The 19,339-nt window shown below is 46.1% G+C and overlaps 1 protein-coding gene and 1 long non-coding RNA gene across 2 annotated transcripts; one reads left to right on the forward strand and one right to left on the reverse strand.

Moving 5' to 3' along the window:
• Nucleotides 1-2,129: 2,129 nt before the first annotated feature.
• Nucleotides 2,130-3,150, reverse strand: LOC124679011 (peroxidase 2-like). Its single transcript, XM_047214846.1, has one exon. It carries the CDS (start codon nt 3,148-3,150, stop codon nt 2,191-2,193), a length of 960 nt encoding a protein of 319 aa, XP_047070802.1. The 3' UTR covers nt 2,130-2,190.
• A 13,960-nt stretch (nt 3,151-17,110) lies between these two features.
• LOC124669319 lies at nt 17,111-18,879 on the forward strand. The gene is made up of 3 exons (XR_006992136.1): nt 17,111-17,285; nt 17,370-17,425; nt 17,974-18,879. It is a non-coding gene; the product is annotated as an uncharacterized LOC124669319 (long non-coding RNA).
• Nucleotides 18,880-19,339: the final 460 nt, after the last annotated feature.

The raw sequence follows: 19,339 nt of genomic DNA on the forward strand, positions 1-19,339 counted from the left end.
TGCACTTCATTTCTTAATTCTTCATCATGTTGATGTCTTGAAGTAACTTGAGGGCTCACTTCATCTTCATCTTCAAGACATACTTGACACTTGATATCCTTCATCAATTTCTTCTTATTGCAACCTTGAAGCCAACATATGGTTCAAGCATTGTCTATGGACAACACCTACAAATATAACTCAATGCAAACATTAGTCCATAGGGATTGTCATTAATTACCAAAACCACACATGGGGGCTCCATGCACTTTCACCTGTACATTGTTCACCAAGTGGAGGAGGGGCGCCAATCTGCGGGTGCCACGCGCTCGCCGGGGGTAGGTCCCGATGCAGGATCCAATGCGGCCACGCTGGGTGAGCTGCACGCCGGATCTTTTGTACCGGCCAATGCTGAGGCCATTTCTGGTACTGAGGTATGCGTGGATGGAAAAAAATTGTATTTCTCTTGATTCTTTTCAAACAATGATAATAATTTACATAATATGAATGCATAGTTCGGTGAGAAGCTCGCTGGAACTCTTGGTGGTCATATTATGGAGGAGACTAATGTGGTTACCATGGTATTTTCCGATAAAAATATTTTATGTTCACATAATCCTTTGCATGTTGCTACTGTTGCTAAATCCCAAAATGTCCAAACACATGTTCATGCGCTTGGTGGAGAAGTCAATGATTTTCAGATGGGGAGTCCGAAGAGTGCATCTATGCCGACCGAGGAGGAAGTAATTGCTTTCGGTGGTATTGCTCCTACTATGGCTCGCTCCATTGCACGTCTGCAGCGCAAGGATAATGTTGATGATGAGGTCATGGACAAAGCTAGGAAGCTAGCTCAGCAACGCATGGACCCTATGGTGACAGGTACTAAGAAATCTTCCAATCTCTCTTTTACTGAAAAGGATAGTGCGGAGATAATAGTACTAGCTTCACGTTTAGAGGTTTCTTTGGGAAAGGATGTTCATGAGGCAATGCAAACGGTAGATAGTAAAAAAAAGTAGAAGAAATCCGTAATATTCAATACCTACAGAAGAACATTGATTATGTAATTGAAGGGGATAATGGTCCCTCAAATTTGATTATGACTAATGTCTCAGCCTTATGTGAAGATCTTGTTGATGATGATAAGTAGATTAGTGATGTAGATGATTTAATAGGGGACCCTCTACCACCTATAAAAGAGAAGAAGGTAAGGCAAAGAAAGGTGTATGATCCTTCTAATATTCGTAGGAGTAATAGAAAGAGAGTTAAGAAAATCTACTAAAATGCAGAATTTAAAAGGCATGATTTTGAATGGAGGTGGCTTTGGTGATACGGCTAAACATATTTTTGTTAAAGAATCTATTAGGGAACATGCACTTGATTTCATTGCTTTGCTGGAAACAGGGAGATCAAATTTTGCAATTCCTTTTTTAAATCAGCTAGCCGGGCCTTTTAACTTCTCCTGGTTTTGTTTACCCCCTCAAGGGAGGTCGGGAGGAATCTTGGTGGGAGTTAATTCGGATACTATTGATGTACTAAAAGTTACTACTGTGGACTTTTGTGTACGGTTACATATGAAATGTAAGAGAGATGGGTTTGAATGGAATCTTGCGCCGGTCTATGGGGCCGCCCAAGACTCACAAAAACCAGATTTCCTAGCCGAGCTAGTAAGGATGTGTGATAATCAAGATCTCCCTATGATGGTAGGTGGAGATTTTAATATCATTAGGAAGAAAGAAGAAAAAATAATGATAATTTTAATGCAAGATGGCCTTTTATGTTCAATACGATCATTCAATCTCTCAATTTAAGGGAAATTTCCCTTTCGGGGAGACAATATACATGGGCCAGTTGAAGAGATGGGGGGGAGGGAGGAGATGTGAAATTCTAGCAAAGGTGGCACTCCGGATCCTTGGCCCTTTGGTATTTCGTAAGCACATACAAATTGGATATGTGAAATTCTAGCGAAGCGCTAGTACTAGCAGTGCATTGTTATGGAAAATCTGACATTCAAATCGAACAGCAAAGAGACATTGCTACATTTCTTCAGCAAGGCAGTCCATGCTAGACAACAAGTGCAAATCGGCAAATAAAAGTAATCAACAAATACGGCTTCTCCCCGCAAAAATGCAACATAAAGGGAAGGGGGAAATTCTTCACAACCAATCAGATATTGGATCAGACGAAACCAAAATGTCGCTTGCATTTGCATTGCTAGTTGACGATGCGACAGTTCTTCCTGACCTCTCCGACGCCGCGGCCCTTGATATCAATGGCGGCCATCTTAACCATCGCTTTAGCGAACTTCTTCTCCCACGACGCCGGGAACCTGGCATTGGCGCGCACCATCTTCCCAGTGGCCGGTGCACTCAGCAGCGCGGCGTCCGACGTGAACAGCACCCTGCGCGCTAGCACGTTTCTGTAGAACTGGTTGTCCAGCTTCCTGGGCGTCACGAAGTCCTGCACCACCGTCGGGTCGTTGCCCGTGGTCGGGCTAGCTGGGCACCGCCGGCGCAGGATGCTGGCGAGCGGCGCGCCGATGTCGGACTGGGAGGCGAGGCGGTCCTGCACGAAGGAGGAGCAGTGGGAACGGCCGATGGAGTGCGCGCCGGAGAGCACGACCATGTCCTCGGTGGAGAGGCCCTTGGCGGTGAAGCCGGAGACGAGGGTGGACAGGTTGGAGGACGGGCCGGGCAGGAACAGGAGCGTGTCGTTGGCGACGGATCTGCGTCCGTCGAGCCGGCCCGCGGGGACGTGGAAGCTGACCCTGGCGTCGCTGAGGAGGTAGGACGCGTCGCGGGCGGCGAAGGCGATGATGTCGGCGCAGGACACGACGCCCGGGCAGGCGCGCTCGACGGCGGCCTTGGCCGCGTCGACCACCTCGTAGCCTCGCAGGCTCGGGTTGTTAGGCGCGCCGAGCTTCTCCGGCTGCGGGTTCGCCGACGTCGGGTCGAGCAGGACAGACGCGTCGCAGCCCTCGACGAAGCAGTCATGGAAGAGCATGCGGATGAGGCCGGCGCCGGAGCCGGCGTCGGAGCGGACGGCCTTCTTCACCTGGGCGCGCACGAGGGCCTCTGCATTGGGGCACGTCTTCTTGTAGTAACCCACCTGGAGGCCTTGGCACGCCGAGGCTAGGAGCAAGGCGCACGAGATGAAAATGGCAAGCTTAGCCATGTCTCCTTAGCTGATGAGAATGCTGTATAAGCTTAGCAGCTGTCAGCTGAGGACAGATGAATGTGGAGAGATGGTTGTGGACTGCTCATGTTTACGGATCTTATTTATAGATGGAGAGAGTGTGAGACGACGACACGTTCTGTGCCTTTCAATTGCTGCTTTCCTCAAATTAACGATTTGGTATGGGGTCCCTGTCTATATACTTCAATGGAATGAGATCAAGAAGACTTGGAAAATACCATATAAATTTGTTCATATCTCTATCTACAAAATGTTCATCGTGCTGCAATAATGTGTTCACCTAAGGAAAATATGGAATCCTCTCGAGGGAATGGGAAATTTTTGCGGCCGACTCTATGGACTTGATCATAATGATCAAAAGATGTTCTCCATGTTTTTCTAAACTAGTTCTCAAAAAATATACTACCCCCTCTATGTCCAGATATAAGATGTCCTAGAAGTTCAATTCAAATTGGTAAAATGTCCACCTTATACTTTCAGAGTAATTAGGAAGAGAGGTAGTAGTATTTACTTTCAGAGTTAATAAAATTATGACACCTTGCGCGGAAATTCAATTCGGCTCCCGGATGCGTATACTCCCTCTACCAAAAAATCATATTTCGAACTGTCAAAAAAAATTGACAAAAAATTCTACATGTACATCTCCATCATATATGTGCGTTCGTCAAGTTTCACGAAAACTGATATTTTTTGTGGTCTATGTAAAAAAGAGAAAATTTATCTTGTGAAAAGCTTTATTTTTAGCACTGAATTTTGTCTTTTTCACACACATCACATGATAAGTTGACTTTTTATGAAACAGCGCGTAGCACGTGAAGATGTACGTACATATTTTTTATTTCAACTTTTTTAAAATTCAAACTGTGTAAAAAATGCATTTTAAAATATAGGAAGCATATGCTACCATGTTCCAAAACACCACTCCCCACCTTGCGTTGATTTTAACATCAAACAGCCGTGCTCAGTTTGGACTGAGAAGTTAAAAATAACAAATTCTCAGGCCAAGACTACAAGTGGTACTCAACAGAAAAATGGTAATGATAATGCCAATGTGATCGACCATAAGACCCATAAGTACAAGTGGCTCTCATCTATTTATCTATTTATAGTTCATTTGTAATTCTTGCTTTTTGGTATTGTCTCGCTATGGATAGAAGTAACTAAAACCAAATAAATGGAATACACATCAGACTTACATCAAAGCACTTAGATGTAATTTCCGTCAAAAAATGTACTGCAACAACACAGTCCCTTGCTCCATTTAATCTTTTGATGTCAAAAAATGATATCTTTCGATGAGGAGAAGGTATTAGGCAAAGCTATTTTTTCCTCGAAAAGGAGAGGATAACTCCAGTCCTCTGCGTCAATTCATCCTCACAGCTTTTTATTAAAAAAATTAATCTCCAATTTTTTACAACTTACGGATCGTGCGAGATCGAGACATGAATCAACCAGCATATATCAACTAAACATCATGTAATCTGCTAGTATGGTGCCAACCGGCAAGGCTTGAATATACTCTGAGCAATTGTCAACCTACAATATTTCTTTCTGCACTTCCGAAAGTCTGGAAGGACCAACATAAAGCTGAAAACTAAGCATGCAAAAGTCTAACTAACATAGTAAGACATTTCTAAACGATGAATGAGCTGCCCACTTCAATGGTGAACCTAGAACCAATCCCTTTCCTTGGATTTCAGACCAGCATATTGCCGCTTCATCGCCATATCATGGAATAAGTCATGGAGCACGAAAGATTAAAAGAAGAGAAGACCACCTAAAATAAAATTTACATTATCATCGTGGCTGCCTCAAGTTAGGCGAATGGACAAACAACAATAGGTTGGGCTTGAGACATCAATTTGCGTAACCAACATATCATACACTCTCATGTGCAGAGCGTTGGCCACATCCGCAACACAAGGGTAAGGGTAGATCCGCATGAATTTTTCTGTGCAATTTCGTCTTCATCTCGATATGATGCCATCTAGTAGGACACAAAACCCAACACACACAAAACTTAAATTTTTTCATGCATGTGGACATATGGTTCCACCCTCACAAAACTGGTACGAACTACCACCCTACTAATCGGTTTCTTGGTTTTGTCGTCCTCCTATCTATCTGTTTTAGATCTTGATTCGGTCACAAGGACATGATCGTTAGATAACTAGGTTTTCTTGTAAAATATTGTTTTCATGTTGGTTCTTTGTTTGGCAGGACCAACGTTTTGTCTCTTCGTATTTTTTGCTAGGTTTTGACCAATCGGATGGATAAAAGAATATTTAAATATTTTCTTTGGATGAAATCTTTCGTTTTTGAAAAAAAAATCAAAATGAGAAGATATTTCTTTTACTTATGTAAACATATATTGGGTTCACAGTTCTATGCATCCATGGAAGTAAATGATAAGGTTTATATTTCTTTATTCGTATGGTATTGTGTAAAATATACTCTCTCCATCCCAAAATGTATGACGTCTAAAGATTAGTCGAAAGTTAAATCTTACTAACTTCGATTAAATATTTAGGAAAAAGATATTTACATCCACAATATCAAATGAAAATATTAAGATAATATACTTTGTGGTGAATCTATATATTGATATTGATTTAGTATTGTAAATGTTTATATCTTCATGTATAAACTTGGTCAAACTTTTAAAACGTTGACTTTTGATCAATCCTTAGAGACTTAGACGCCTTACATTTTAGGACGGACGGAGGGAGTACATATTTTGGAGAATACTTGATTATATCATGACCTTTCTAACAAAAAGTTGAAATTCTCCATATGACAATACAGTATGGGTGTTATTTTGGGGAGGGGCTAAAGTATGAGCACAACAGCTATCGAGTGGGATGCCCATAGTAGTTAGCAGCACCAAACATTACTTATGGCGACATTGGCATAATGACAATGCTTCCCATGCATACTTATGTATAATAAGATTTCTTTAATCGAATGGAATCATCAATATACTACTGTTACTCAGCTTTATCCATGCATGAGCAACACGACAGGTCAATACAGCTGCATGGATGCATATGCATGCACAATCGCACATGTTGTCCTCTACATTAGAACTCAACTCCTTTCACTTTAAGGCTTAGACTAACTATTTCTGTCACTCCTTTTTGCAGGCCATGAAGTAGGTCGTGTTTGCGTTTTCTGGGAAGGCGAATAAAGCCTACACTTTCGTCTCCTTTTGCGCTTGCCGTGTGAGGGAAAGGATTAGAACCCGATAGATCTCGAGTAGTAGTAAGGTCGGATTATACATGTGCGCAATGCACCAACCATGCATGCCAGAGGGTTGTTGCCACATAGTTTTGTTTCTTTATAGATCATGTGCCGCAATGCCACCAACTCTCTCATCTTGTCGGTTTTGTTGTCAGTCATTTGAAAGTTTGCTGAATATTGTCGAAATATGGATGCTTTGTAAGGCAGTGGACTCGTGCAAAGCAAGAGAGATCATGACACATCGTTCCAAGCAGCATGTGCATGCTCGATGCACACCCCAAAGTGGAACAATGCGCATCTCTTCTGCGCGGTGCATACAATCATCAAGTGGGTAGTTGTTGCTGCATCCGCTTGTATGTACTCCCTCCGATCAGATTAGATTGTGCGAGCGGTGCAGATCTAGTAGCCTACGTACACACATAGGTCGCGTTGATTAAATATGACCATAGGGAGTGCTATTTTGGATTCTCCCCTTTCGACCCGTCACAGATTCTCCCCTTTCGATCTTTTCGTGTCGATGGTTAGCGGGAAATCATGGATTTGACATTCAAGTGAGTGTATACGGTCACAACGCGTTTACCAACCTTATGTTTGCCTAGAGTTATTCATGTGTCTCTTTAAAATCTTTCAGTTAGTTTAACATGCATGTTTGGTCTTCTGTACTTGACTCATTGTGGAAATTTGAGATGCAAAAGTGTAAGCTAGAGATCATGACTTGGAAGAACCTTGATGTAAATTTTAGTTTTGTCTCTGGTATTTATTTTTATCTTTTGTTTCTATTTTTGCTTTTCCCGATGTGATGTATACTTTGCTTAACAGACCAATGAAATCGATCCGATTGTTTTCTTTAAAAAGTATGGAACTGTTCTTACCTTCTGACGCGATGAAAAAAAATATGACTACGTTAGTGTGAATGTATCTTTGTAAGGGTCATAAGGCACGTCCGACGAAGCTCTGAATCACCCTCTTTCTTCAACTCCTAGGACCCTTGTGCGTGTGACCTGATTGTAGTGAAGTTCGCACATTAAATTTTGTGTCAAAAATACACAACAGCCAAGTTCAAGCCTCTCTCTCTGATGATCTAGGCGATCTACCTAATATGCATATATCCCAATCATAGGGAATGTAAATCCACTTCTCACATACACATGATTTTCTGGAATTCTCCCCGGCCTCGATGGTTTCTTTCTCAAGATGCATCACACCCAGATAGTTGGGACATCTTGACTAAAGATTTGGACGACCAGCCCAATCCCCTTTTGGGATCCATGTGATTTTTTTTTTCATAAAGATAGATTCCAGTGCACTTCCTAAATCTTAGCAAAGAACAACACAATTTTTTTAGGTTTGTTAAATCTTGAAAAAAAGCATGCATATAATATATTGAGTTCAGACTTACATATGTAAACTTCGTCAAACAATATATCCATTTGCTATATTTCAAAAAATGAGAAATTAATAAGGTAGGAGTAAGTTCATAGATTTTGAAACTTATACCGTTGTTTCTGAATATTTAGTTCATATTTAAATCTGGATCCCGATATGGTGCCAATACTACTGTGAGTCTACTACTCCCCAACCCAGGAAGCAGTCGATAGTTGAGATCTTGGGAACAGTTCGTTCCGAAAATCTGCTCCACCAAATACCGTCTTCTTGCGCTTCACGTAAGCGCGGGACCTCAACTTCAATCCCTCTCCGGCGCTCGCAGCTTATCCTCCTTCTTGCGCGACGGATCGCTGTGAGTTATACATCTCCGCCCCTTCTTCTTCCTACTCTTCTCCTACCTAGCTATGGGGATTTCCTCATAGATCGATCTGCTAATGCGGCTGGAAGAACAGAGGGGACGTACGGTTTTGTTCGAGACAGGAGTCTCCGATCCCCGGTGGGGTTAATCGGCTCGTTTGAAGGAGCTTCGCCTGCACGTCGAGTCCACTGTTATTAGCGTAATTTGTCCATCCACACATAAGTTTTTTAGTACTGAAATAATACGTCCAGCTTTGGATTTGTTTACTGTGTACGGCTAGCGTCATCCGTACAATTTTATATTGCTGAATCCACCCATCCATCTGTAGATTTGTTTGATGTGAGTAGCTAGAATGGTACATTGTCTATCCACCCAGTTACGGATTCAGTGACAGCCTGGCAGACAACTCTGAATAAAGAGACTGATGTCGGCCGATGGAAATATTAAGTTTAAGCCTCATCTAAGGAGGATATTGGTTGTTCGGTTGAATATAACTACAGTGCCTAGTCAACTTCCACAGTTGCTATGCCTGTGTTATGATTCAGTTAAGTTGTCCACTAATTCCATGATGTGCACACGTTCAGTTCAATTCCATCGGCAAATGTGTTATAGGCAGCGTTGTTAGTCACCTTGAGAGGAAAAAACGAACCTGTTCATTGGCAATTTGGCACTTGGCAGCACACATATTGATTACGTTTATTCATGATACGCACTATCCCCCCGTCACAGGCTGACAGTTCTTCGTTTTGTCTCATGGTTTTCAGCATCAGCGTTTCAACATTTTGTCTCCCAAGTTATCTATGTCTCTGAACATTAATCTGCAGACCTTATTTAGGAACAGATGGAGCACGATATAAGAATATGCCAGTGCCATCTTGTTGTACTTTTAAGTCTAGCATCGCATGAATTGTACTTTTTTGGCGAACTGATGCAAGTGCCACATTTATGTGAAGTTCTGAGGTTTCTTTGCAAAGTCGAGCATCCAGCTTTGTATTCCCTAGCACAAATCCTCCACAAACTATATAGAGTCAAATAAGATATAACCTTAGCATGGGTTTCAGTTAAATTTGTTTCAGCCAAACAAACAGGGAACTGACATTTGGCCAATTCTGCAGCAACGGAGCCAATGCACAAAACGGAGGGAACAGGAACCGCTTGTCCTGAGGATAATGGTAAATGTAAAGATGGATCAAGCACGAACGAACAACATGATCCATGGAATGATCCTTTCTACCCTCTACGTTACCCTGGCCCCCCTTTGGGCAGTGTAGCTGACCGTATCAAAAAAGTCAACGAGGTGCAGTAAGTACACTCATCTGCTACTTTGTTTCCTTTCCGTTGTCGCAGCTGTTGACAATGATGTGTTCTCTCTCACAGTTGAAGAACAAAACAATAGCCACCAATATAATCATCCCAGACTGTACTCCTCAGGTTCTTCGATATTGACCTGCAGTTTTTTTTTTTTTTTGACTATTTAACTTGTCTATTGCAACATTTGTGATTTATGTCTTCTTATCCTAAGATGCATTATGCAGAAAGACTTGCTTGTTCATTCTGTTTTGCTTTCTTAATTGGATGATTGATTTCTTTCATCTTTTTATTTTTTTAATGGATCAATCTAGTGGACAAATGAAGCCCTCTTCAGTGCATTCACTATTCTGGGGCCAATCCTAGAAAAGGATAGTGTCCGGTCTTTCCTCCGCTTTTTACATCAGAAAAATGCACGGGGCATGAAATGTGGTTACCTCATCACATCAGAAACTTTAAACCAGATAGTCCTATATGATTCGCTGAGATGCGCCGAACTTGTCTTGGCGGGTAAGAATCCTAAGCTTCATGGGTTCCGGGCCAATCCCAACTGCATGACCCAATATGGGTTTTTTCCCCTCCACCGAGCTGCTGAAATATTCTCTGTTCGTATGATTGAGTTGCTCTTTCGCCATAGCGCGTCGGCCAATTTACGCACATCCGGTGCTTTACCCACCGAGAACCTACTACCGGTCCATGTTGCGGTTGCGAACACTTGCATGCATAAGTACCTGGAGGACAGTCTGTATCCTAATCAAGAGCATCTGGATTGCAGTCATGCAGATATCAACTATATCCTGAAGCTAATCCATATCCTGTGCCTACCCGAAATGGTTTGTTTCGCATCGATCCTTGACTTGTTTTACAGCATAACTAATAGAAGTTGCCATATATCTGAGACCAGTGATATAGCACTACATGAGAACATTTTACACCTACACTTTCCAAACTACAGTTCCCTGTGTTACTCTTTGTTTATGTCCATGTGTTATGACCATTATTGTTTTTTCATAAAAAATAAGTTTCTAATAATATTTGAAATTTTAATCTTGCAAATTGGGATGATAAGCACAGATTTCCCCCCATCTTCGTTTTGCAGAAGCTCTTCTTGGATACGACTAGGCTGCTGGCTGAACACACAGATAATCTTCTAGATGAGGTCTGTAATTACATAATAGATGGGAATCTTGTCCAGACGGCCATTTTGCTCCTTTCAGCTCAAAAGCAGATCCGTGGGGTATCTTCCCGCAGGAGAGACCATAATAGGGAGCCAGATGGGTTTTCTGTTGGGTAATCTAGCCTTTCCTCAGTTTTTAGGTGTCAATAAGCATAGTGTCTCTGTCAGTAGTTTCAGTTAGTTCAGTTAGCATCAGTTAGCGACGTTTGGGTCTTAGCCGTCGGTGACCAAGTCTTGGGATGGCAGGAGTTTGTTAGCTGACCGGTTCCAACGTCAGGTAGTGGTCTCTACCCTCAACAGCACGATCAAGTCGTGGGATGGCACGATTTAGTAGGATCGTGGAGCGGGGTTTTAGCTCGCGTTGTTGAGTTTGTACTTCAGAATAAAAGGAAGAAGTAAAACCTGAAAAGGCGTACGTTGTACGCGGCAACAACTCTTGTCTCTGCTCGTTTGTGTTCTTGCGTTGATCGAGTAGGAGATTAGGGCCACAAGTGGTATCAGAGCCTAACCCCATGGTTGGGACTCCGCCGCCGGCACCTCAAGCGCCGGCAGATGCAGCGGCTGCAAGCGCCGCAGCAGCCAGGAGCCCTCTTCGCACGCGCTCGCAAAGCCATGGACGAAGCAGGGGAAGGAGGAGCGGTGGCGGCGAGGTGGTTGTGCGGGAGACGATCGTGCGGGACGGTGGCAGCGGCGGCTCCACGTCCTGGCCGACACTCACCAAGACCAACTACACGGAGTGGGCAATCCCGATGCGCGTCAAGCTCCGGGCCGCGGGCCTGTGGGAGGCTGTCGACGCGGACGACGCACCGGAGCGGCAGGAAAGGCAGGCGCTCGGCGCCATCCCGAGCTCGGTGCCATCGGAGATGGTGCAGCTCCTCGCTGCAAAGGACAACGCCAAGGTCGCTCGGGACACGATCAAGACGATGCGCGTCGGCGTCGATCGCGTCCGCGAGGCGCGCCGCCGTAAGCTCCGAAAGGACTTCGACAACCCGGCGTTCAGGAGCGGGGAGAACGCCGAGGACTTCTCCATCCGCGTCTCCAGCCTCGTTACCGAGCTGCGGTCCTTGGGCGACACCACCTCCGAGCTGGACGGCGTGTCCAAGATCCTGCGCGTCGCCCCCAAAAGGTACGCTCAGATGGCTTGCTCGATCGAAACCTTGCTTGACCTGAAGGAGCTCACGATCGAGGAGCTGAGCGGCCGGCTGTCGGCGTCCGAGGGACGCGGCGAGCCAGAGGCCGACGCTGGCGACCGCCTGCTTCTCACGGAGGAGGAGTGGCGGGCACGCGCTGCTGAACGCCAACCCGGCAGTGGTTCCGGCGGGAAGCAGCAGCGCAAGGACCATCGTCAAGGTGGTGGGAAGGACGGAGCCCGCAGCGGCCCATCCAAGGACGACAAATGTCGTTACTGCGGCAAGAAGGGCCACTGGGCTCGCGATTGTCGCAAGAAGAAGAGGGACCAGGGTGCGCAAGCACACCTGATCCAAGGGGAAGACGAGGGCGACCCCGTCATGCTGCTGGCCGAAGTGGTGCTCGATCCAGCACCCGCCGCCCCTGTGCTGCCAAGTGCCACGATGGCACTGGCGGTGGAGGCGCCGCCAGCTGCTCATGTCGCGCCCGCTGCACCGGCGCGCGAGCTGGTCTTCCTCAACGAGGAGAAGGCCAAGGTCGTCCCAAGCAACGACGGCGGCGCCGCCGATCCCGTGTGGTTCCTGGACACTGGAGCGTCCAATCACATGACAGGTGATCGATCAGCTTTCATGGAGCTGGACGAGGCGGTGCGCGGCAGCGTCAAGTTTGGGGACGGCTCCGTCGTTCAGATCATGGGGCGCGGGACAATTGCCTTCTCCATCGACGGAGGAGAGCACCGTGTCTTCTCGGATGTCTACTACATCCCGCGGCTCAGGAGCAGCGTCGTGAGCCTCGGCCAGCTGGACGAGCTCGCCTGCGACATACGGATCAGGCACGGTACGCTCACGATCCACGACAGGCGCGGCAACCTCATCGTCAAGGTCCGGCGCGCGCCGAACAGGCTGTACAAGCTGACCCTGCGACCTGTGGTGGGCACCTGCCTCGCCGCACGCCACGACACAGCGTCTTGGCGGTGGCACGAGCGCTTCGGCCACATCCACCTCGATGCCTTGCAGAAGATGGGGCGCGAGGGCATGGTGCGCGGGCTGCGTCGAACCAACAGGGGAGCTGTGCCAGGCATGTCTCGCCGGCAAGCAGCGGCGCACGCCCTTCCCGCAGCGGGCAAAGTTCAGGGCGGAGGAGCCACTTGAACTGGTGCACGCAGACCTGTGCGGAGCCATCTCCCCTCCCACTCCAGCTGGGCGGCGCTACTTCCTTCTCCTCGTCGACGATTACAGCCGCTACATGTGGCTCACGTTGTTGGCCACGAAGGACGAAGCGAGCAACCGCCCTCAAGCGCTTCCAAGCCGAAGCGCGAGACGGAGGGGCGCTGCGAGCTCCGGACGCTGCGCACGGACCGCGGCGGAGAATTCACCTCGGCGGCGCTCGCTGCTCACTTCGCGGACACTGGTGTCAAGCGACACTTGACGGCACCATACGCGCCGCAGCAGAACGGCGTGGTGGAGCGTCGCAACCAAACCGTGGTGGGCATGGCGAGATCGATGATGAAGGCCAAGGGTATGCCCAACTACTTCTGGGGAGAGGCGGTGAGCACAGCGGTGTATGTGCTGAACCGCGCCTTCACCCGCTCAGTAGACGGCATGACCCCGTACGAGGCTTGGCACGGGACGAAGCCCTCCGTCGAGCACCTCCGCGTCTTCGGCTGCGTCGCGCATGTCAAGAACGCTTGCCCACTCCTTCGCAAGCTGGACGATCGCAGCACGCCGATGGTGTTCATCGGCTACGAGCCTGGATCAAAGGCGTACAGGGTGTACGATCCCACCACTCGACGCGTGCATGTGACACGCGACGCCGTCTTCGACGAGCTGGCGAGCTGGAAGTGGGAGGAGAAGGACGGCACGCCAAGCACGTCGCAGGACTTCGTGGTGGAGTACGTGGTCACCACGGAGTCGCTGCCATCTGCGCCGCCGGAGCCGGCGCACGCTTCGGAGGAGCACAGCGGAGGCGAGCACCCCTACAACTGGGAGGACCCAGGAACTCCGGCCACGCCTCCACAAGCTCAAGAGGCACACGAGCACCCCGTTGAGCTCGCCACGCCTCCCCTGGTAGCTGATCCGGAGCTCCTCGACGCAGCGGACGGTGGCGAGCCACACAGGTATCGCCGCGTCACTGATCTGCTGGGACCAGGGCTCGTAGCCCCTGGACTCGCCGAGCGCCTCCTGCTCACCACGCCGGAGGAGCCGTCGTGCGTAGCTGAGGCGCTGAAGGAGGAGTGCTGGACCAAGGCCATGGCAGAGGAGCTCGACGTGGGCGCTCGTTGATCTTCCAAGAGGCCACCGCCCAATTGGGCTCAAGTGGGTGTACAAGGTCAAGAAGAACGAGCATGGCCAGATCCTGAAGCACAAGGCCCGGATCGTGGCAAAGGGCTACGTCCAGAAGGAAGGGATCGATTTCGACGAGGTTTTCGCGCCCGTCGCTCGTCTCGACTCCGTCCGCCTCCTTCTCGCCGTCGCTGCACGGCGAAGTGGGAAGTGCACCACCTCGACGTGAAATCTGCCTTTCTCAACGGCGAGATCAAGGAGGAGGTGTACGTGACACAGCCGCCCGGGTTCGTTCGACACGGACAGGAAGGCAAGGTGCTTCGCCTGAACAAGGCGCTGTACGGGCTGCGACAGGCTCCACGCGCTTGGAACGCGAAGCTGGATCACAGCCTCGCCTCGCTCGGCTTCGTCAAGTGTCCGTCAGAGCACGCCGTGTACACAAGGGAGAAGCACGGCCAGCGGCTGCTCCTTGGCGTGTATGTAGACGACCTCATCGTCACGGGCACGGCCACGACGGAGATCAAGGCCTTCAAGGAGGAGATGGCCAAGCTCTTCAAAATGAGCGACTTGGGCCTGCTCTCCTACTACCTGGGCATTGAGGTAAAGCGAGCGCCGGGACACATCCAGGCTGAGCCAGGCCGCGTATGCGCGAAGCTGCTCGATCGCATGGGCATGGGCGAGTGCAACCCTGCGGCCACGCCCATGGAGCCGCGGCTGAAGCTGAGCAAGAAGGGCAGCGGTAAGGCAGTGGATTCCACTCTCTACCGCAGCGTCGTCGGCGGCCTGCGCTACTTGGTGCACACACGCCCCGACCTATGCTTCGCGGTGAACTACCTCAGCAAGTTCATGGAGGCACCCACCGGCGAACACCGGAGCGCGAGTCAAGCACCTCGCTCCGCTACGTAGCTGGCACCAAGACTCTTGGGTGCGTCTACGCACGCCGGGAAGGAGAAGAAGCTCGGCTCGTCGGCTACGGCGATGCCGATTGGGCTGGCGACGTCGACGACAGGGAAGAGCACAAGTGGGATGCTGTTCTTCTACGGCAAGTGTCCCATCTCCTGGCAAGCAACCAAGCAGAAGATCGTCGTGCTCTCGACCTGCGAGGCTGAGTACGTCGCTGCCACCGGAGCGGCGTGTCGGGGCATCCGGCTCAAGCGGCTGCCTGGGTGAGCTGCTCGGCCACGGCGACGGCATCACCGAACTGCGCGTCGACAACAAGTCAGCGATCGCGGCTGGCCAAGAACCCGGTCTTTCACGACCGAAGCAAGCACATCCAGATTCGCTATCACTTCATTCGTCAATGTGTGGAGAATGGCGACATCGACATTCAGTTCATCCGGACTGAGGCACGGCTCTCGGACATCATGACCAAGTCACTTGGGCGAGTGCGACTCCGGGAGCTGCGCCAGCACATTGGTATGGTCAAGGTGATCGAAGTCTAGATTAGGAGGAGATTGTTGGGTAATCTAGCCTTTCCTCGGTTTTTAGGTGTCAATAAGCATAGTGTCTCTGTCGGTAGTTTCAGTTAGTTCGGTTAGCATCGGTTAGCGACGTTTGGGTCTTAGCCGTCGGTGACCAAGTCTTGGGATGGCAGGAGTTTGTTAGCTGACCGGTTCCAACGTCAGGTAGTGGTCTCTACCCTCAACAGCACGATCAAGTCGTGGGATGGCACGATTTAGTAGGATCGTGGAGCGGGGTTTTAGCTCGCGTTGTTGAGTTTGTACTTCAGAATAAAAGGAAGAAGTAAAACCTGAAAAGGCGTACGTTGTACGCGGCAACAACTCTTGTCTCTGCTCGTTTGTGTTCTTGCGTTGATCGAGTAGGAGATTAGGGCCACATTTTCTATTATCACTAAGTGTGTTGTGGGGAAAATTACCGCCATACAATTGGAGATGTGTCAAAAGGGACTGGAACTTGAGCCACTAGAGGCGAAAAAAAAGGTGTTTGATATAACACTGGCACTTGTTCATCTAATTTCCCAAGCTGGTGAAGCTCTTGATTCATACATTCAGGCTCATCCAAAGGTAATGGTAGTTGCAGCTTCAATACCACCATATCCACTTTTGTACTAAATATGTGCATGATTGTTGCATTTATCTGATTGGTAAAGGATTCTAGAAATCACCTATATATGGCCTATTTCTGAGGACCTAACTGTTATGTAGCATTGTGGTAGATGCTAGTATCATTGCTCTGGTACTTCTGTGGTGCTTACCACATATAAAAATGACTAAATACGGACTGTATAATACTATGATAATGTACATTTATCGGAAAAAAATGTATGTTAGTACATGAACAAGGACAGTATGTGTAATTGTAATTTCGAGGAAACTATGGAAATTAAAGTTCAAGGGGACATTGCATAAAGCTGTCATCACTCCTTAAAAAAAATGATCTTCTGAAGAGTAAGCATAAATCAAAGCGGTTTATGAGTCGGTCTTCTGCCTGGATGGACTGTTGTCTTCAGTTCAAAAGTGTGAAAATATGCAGATTGTACTTTAAGGTGACAAAAAAAATAGAAAATCAAATACATTCAAATTCATATTGTATTAATTGCGAATCAAACACATACATTTCATAGTAATAATGAAATCAAATACTGAGCATGCATGTAAACATACTTTTAAAATCAAATGCAACCATAATACAATTTTACTTCTGTTAATTTTTTTAACTTGTATTACTCACCCCACTAGTGAAGAGCTAGAGTTCTAGACACTGATCTTTACTTTTTGTGCGGTCATGTTATAAAAAGTTTTAGATTTGTTCAGAATTTTTTTTCTTGACAAATCTAATGAATACTTTCACCTTACTAATATTAGTATGTTTGAAAAGTTTCACTCAACACTTTCTATGAAGTCATGTATTTAGGAACAACTGTAATATTTATTATGTGTTCCTTTGCAAACAACACTTCCTGTTAACTATCAGTTATTGGTTATGTTACGGTGCTCTCATGCGTTAAAGATGGCATGCAGGTTGTCCCCTATGTCATGCAAGTGCCCCATGTGGAGGTTCTTGATCGTGTCTCGTTGATTTTGAAGGATTGTTGTTTTTGTTCTTCTGGAGAAGGAATAGATATTGGAAATCTGTACTTTTTTGCACACCATTTTTTATTTCTTAATTGATCATAATTCTGCATACATATGATGTTCACATCCAATTATTTCTTTTTCTTGAAGCCACCCCTATAAGAATGTGCTGTTCAGTGAAGAACTACCTCACAAACTTGGTGTGTATATGTTGAATTGTTGATTGAAGCATTTCTTTCGAAATCTGAGAATATTAAGTCTAATGATTATGTGATGGAAAACAGCGCAGATGGGTAGGATGAAAGCATCTATGGAAATTCCTTGCCTGGAAAATGGAAAGGTAAAGGTACTGTAATAATGATAGACACTGACCACTGCATTGCTGTTTTTTGCCATGATTTTGCCCCAAGCCCTCATCTGATAAACTGCGGTTGTAAAATGATGTTCTTGTTTGGTTACAATGTTGATTGAAATGAACACATAATTTGCATTTTTTATCTATCCTAGGACAGTATTTCTAGTGAAACTCTTGCTGTTTTCCAATATGCATGGTCTTCTTACCAGTACTGTGTATTCCATGCTATCTTCAATGTTGCATGCTTGTTAGAAAACTTGTTTTTTTTTCCTTCTCATTAATTCTAGAATATAATTAGATGTGCAAAACAAATAAAATTGTGTGTAACCATTTCTAGAGATAGTAGCAAAAACATGTGTGACTTGTTGATGTATCTTCGTCACTATTCTCTCTAAATGTATATATTCTGAATAACTTAAAGTTATCTCTTTTCTCCATAGTAATTGAGTCAACATTTAAAATCTCAAGTGGCTAAGGCTGGTAGGTTTTGGGATTTCTAACGTTTTGATATTTATTCACTTATTATGAGCCAGGCTAAGGGGAAGAAAGAACCTAGAGGATGGGAGCTTAAATTTGCAAGGAGAAGTTTCTTCCCATATAGGAGATCTGTCTTAACATCTCGGTTTATTATGAAGTGCTACTCCATTAAGGAGCATAAGAAGGGTATTAATATATTGAGTAAATCAACTGGTGAAGCATCAATAGACATGAGCAAAATTCTGCCACCAAAAGTTAATTATCAACCCAAACGGATGTTTGGTACTACGGCATCCATGCTCTTGAAAGTTTTAAGGAATGCATGAGTAGGATGGTATGTATTCCGCGATTTTGTTAGAAGGTGCATATTATACATCATGTATCGAAGGAAATATATTATTTGATGAACCTTAGGACTGAACATATATTTGTAGGTTTTGTTTTGTCACTTGAACATATCGAGGTTTGTGGTAGTGTTGCATGTCATGGTTTTGGCAGCTATTTGCACGTTTTCTTCTCGCTCTTTTGCTCACCTCACATTTGGAGGCAATTACATTTGTAAAAAGCATAGATGCACAATTCATCTCATGACAATCCAAGTAAATTGCACTGGCAGACCGGGTTTGTCCGTCTTCCCTGAATTCAGTGGAATCAGAATCTCCGACTGCCTAGCATGTGGTAGCCTTTGATGAGGCAACATCTCATTGAGGGACATGATCTAGCTAGGGTGAACTGATCTGACATATGTAGTATATACTCATATAAATTCAGCATGGATAATTATAATATCGATATTCAAAATCGGTAAATCTACAAGTGACCTCCTTTCGCGGCAAGATGTTTGGCAACGTGATTGCTCCTCAAGGAGAAGCGAAAGCACTTAAGTGCTCTTCTTTCCTTTGGTAGATTGTCCTTCAAATAGATGTTGTTATGGGCATGTCTTAAGTAGAACTTTTAAACTTTGACAGTCGATATTGTTTAAATATTCAGATTGAAAGCTTATAAATCATATTGGTTAGATGTTTCTCGAAAATGTATTCATAATCTAATATTTTATGTCTGTGTGTTGCCACGGAACATCACATCAGTTTGTGAAATTTAGACCCTCCTATTCCTCATCCATCCTTTCTCCTGCGCTTCCTTTTCTTTCTATCCCTCCTCCATCTTATTTCTCTTTGTTTGATTATAAGCCCATACTTTGAAAGTTTGTTATGCATATGATGAGTCAAACATCAATGGTAGTAAATAGTGATATTTTTTGTTGAATTTGGCTTGTATTAGGTAAAGAGAGGTAATTTAACATATCCCACCGAAAATTTCGTTATTTGTCATATATATGCAAAATTGTCTAGGAAAATTAGTATGAAAATTCTCTTGCAATTCTCTCTGCACCACTGATAAACCCATCTCCCCCTCTATATT

This window comes from Lolium rigidum, chromosome 7 (genome assembly GCF_022539505.1).
Source record: "Lolium rigidum isolate FL_2022 chromosome 7, APGP_CSIRO_Lrig_0.1, whole genome shotgun sequence".
NCBI lineage: Eukaryota > Viridiplantae > Streptophyta > Magnoliopsida > Poales > Poaceae > Lolium > Lolium rigidum.

Bases quoted from the DNA above. Each gene is read 5' to 3' on its own strand.
- LOC124679011 (XM_047214846.1), bottom strand. From the start codon at position 3,150: ATGGCTAAGCTTGCCATTTTCATCTCGTGCGCCTTGCTCCTAGCCTCG.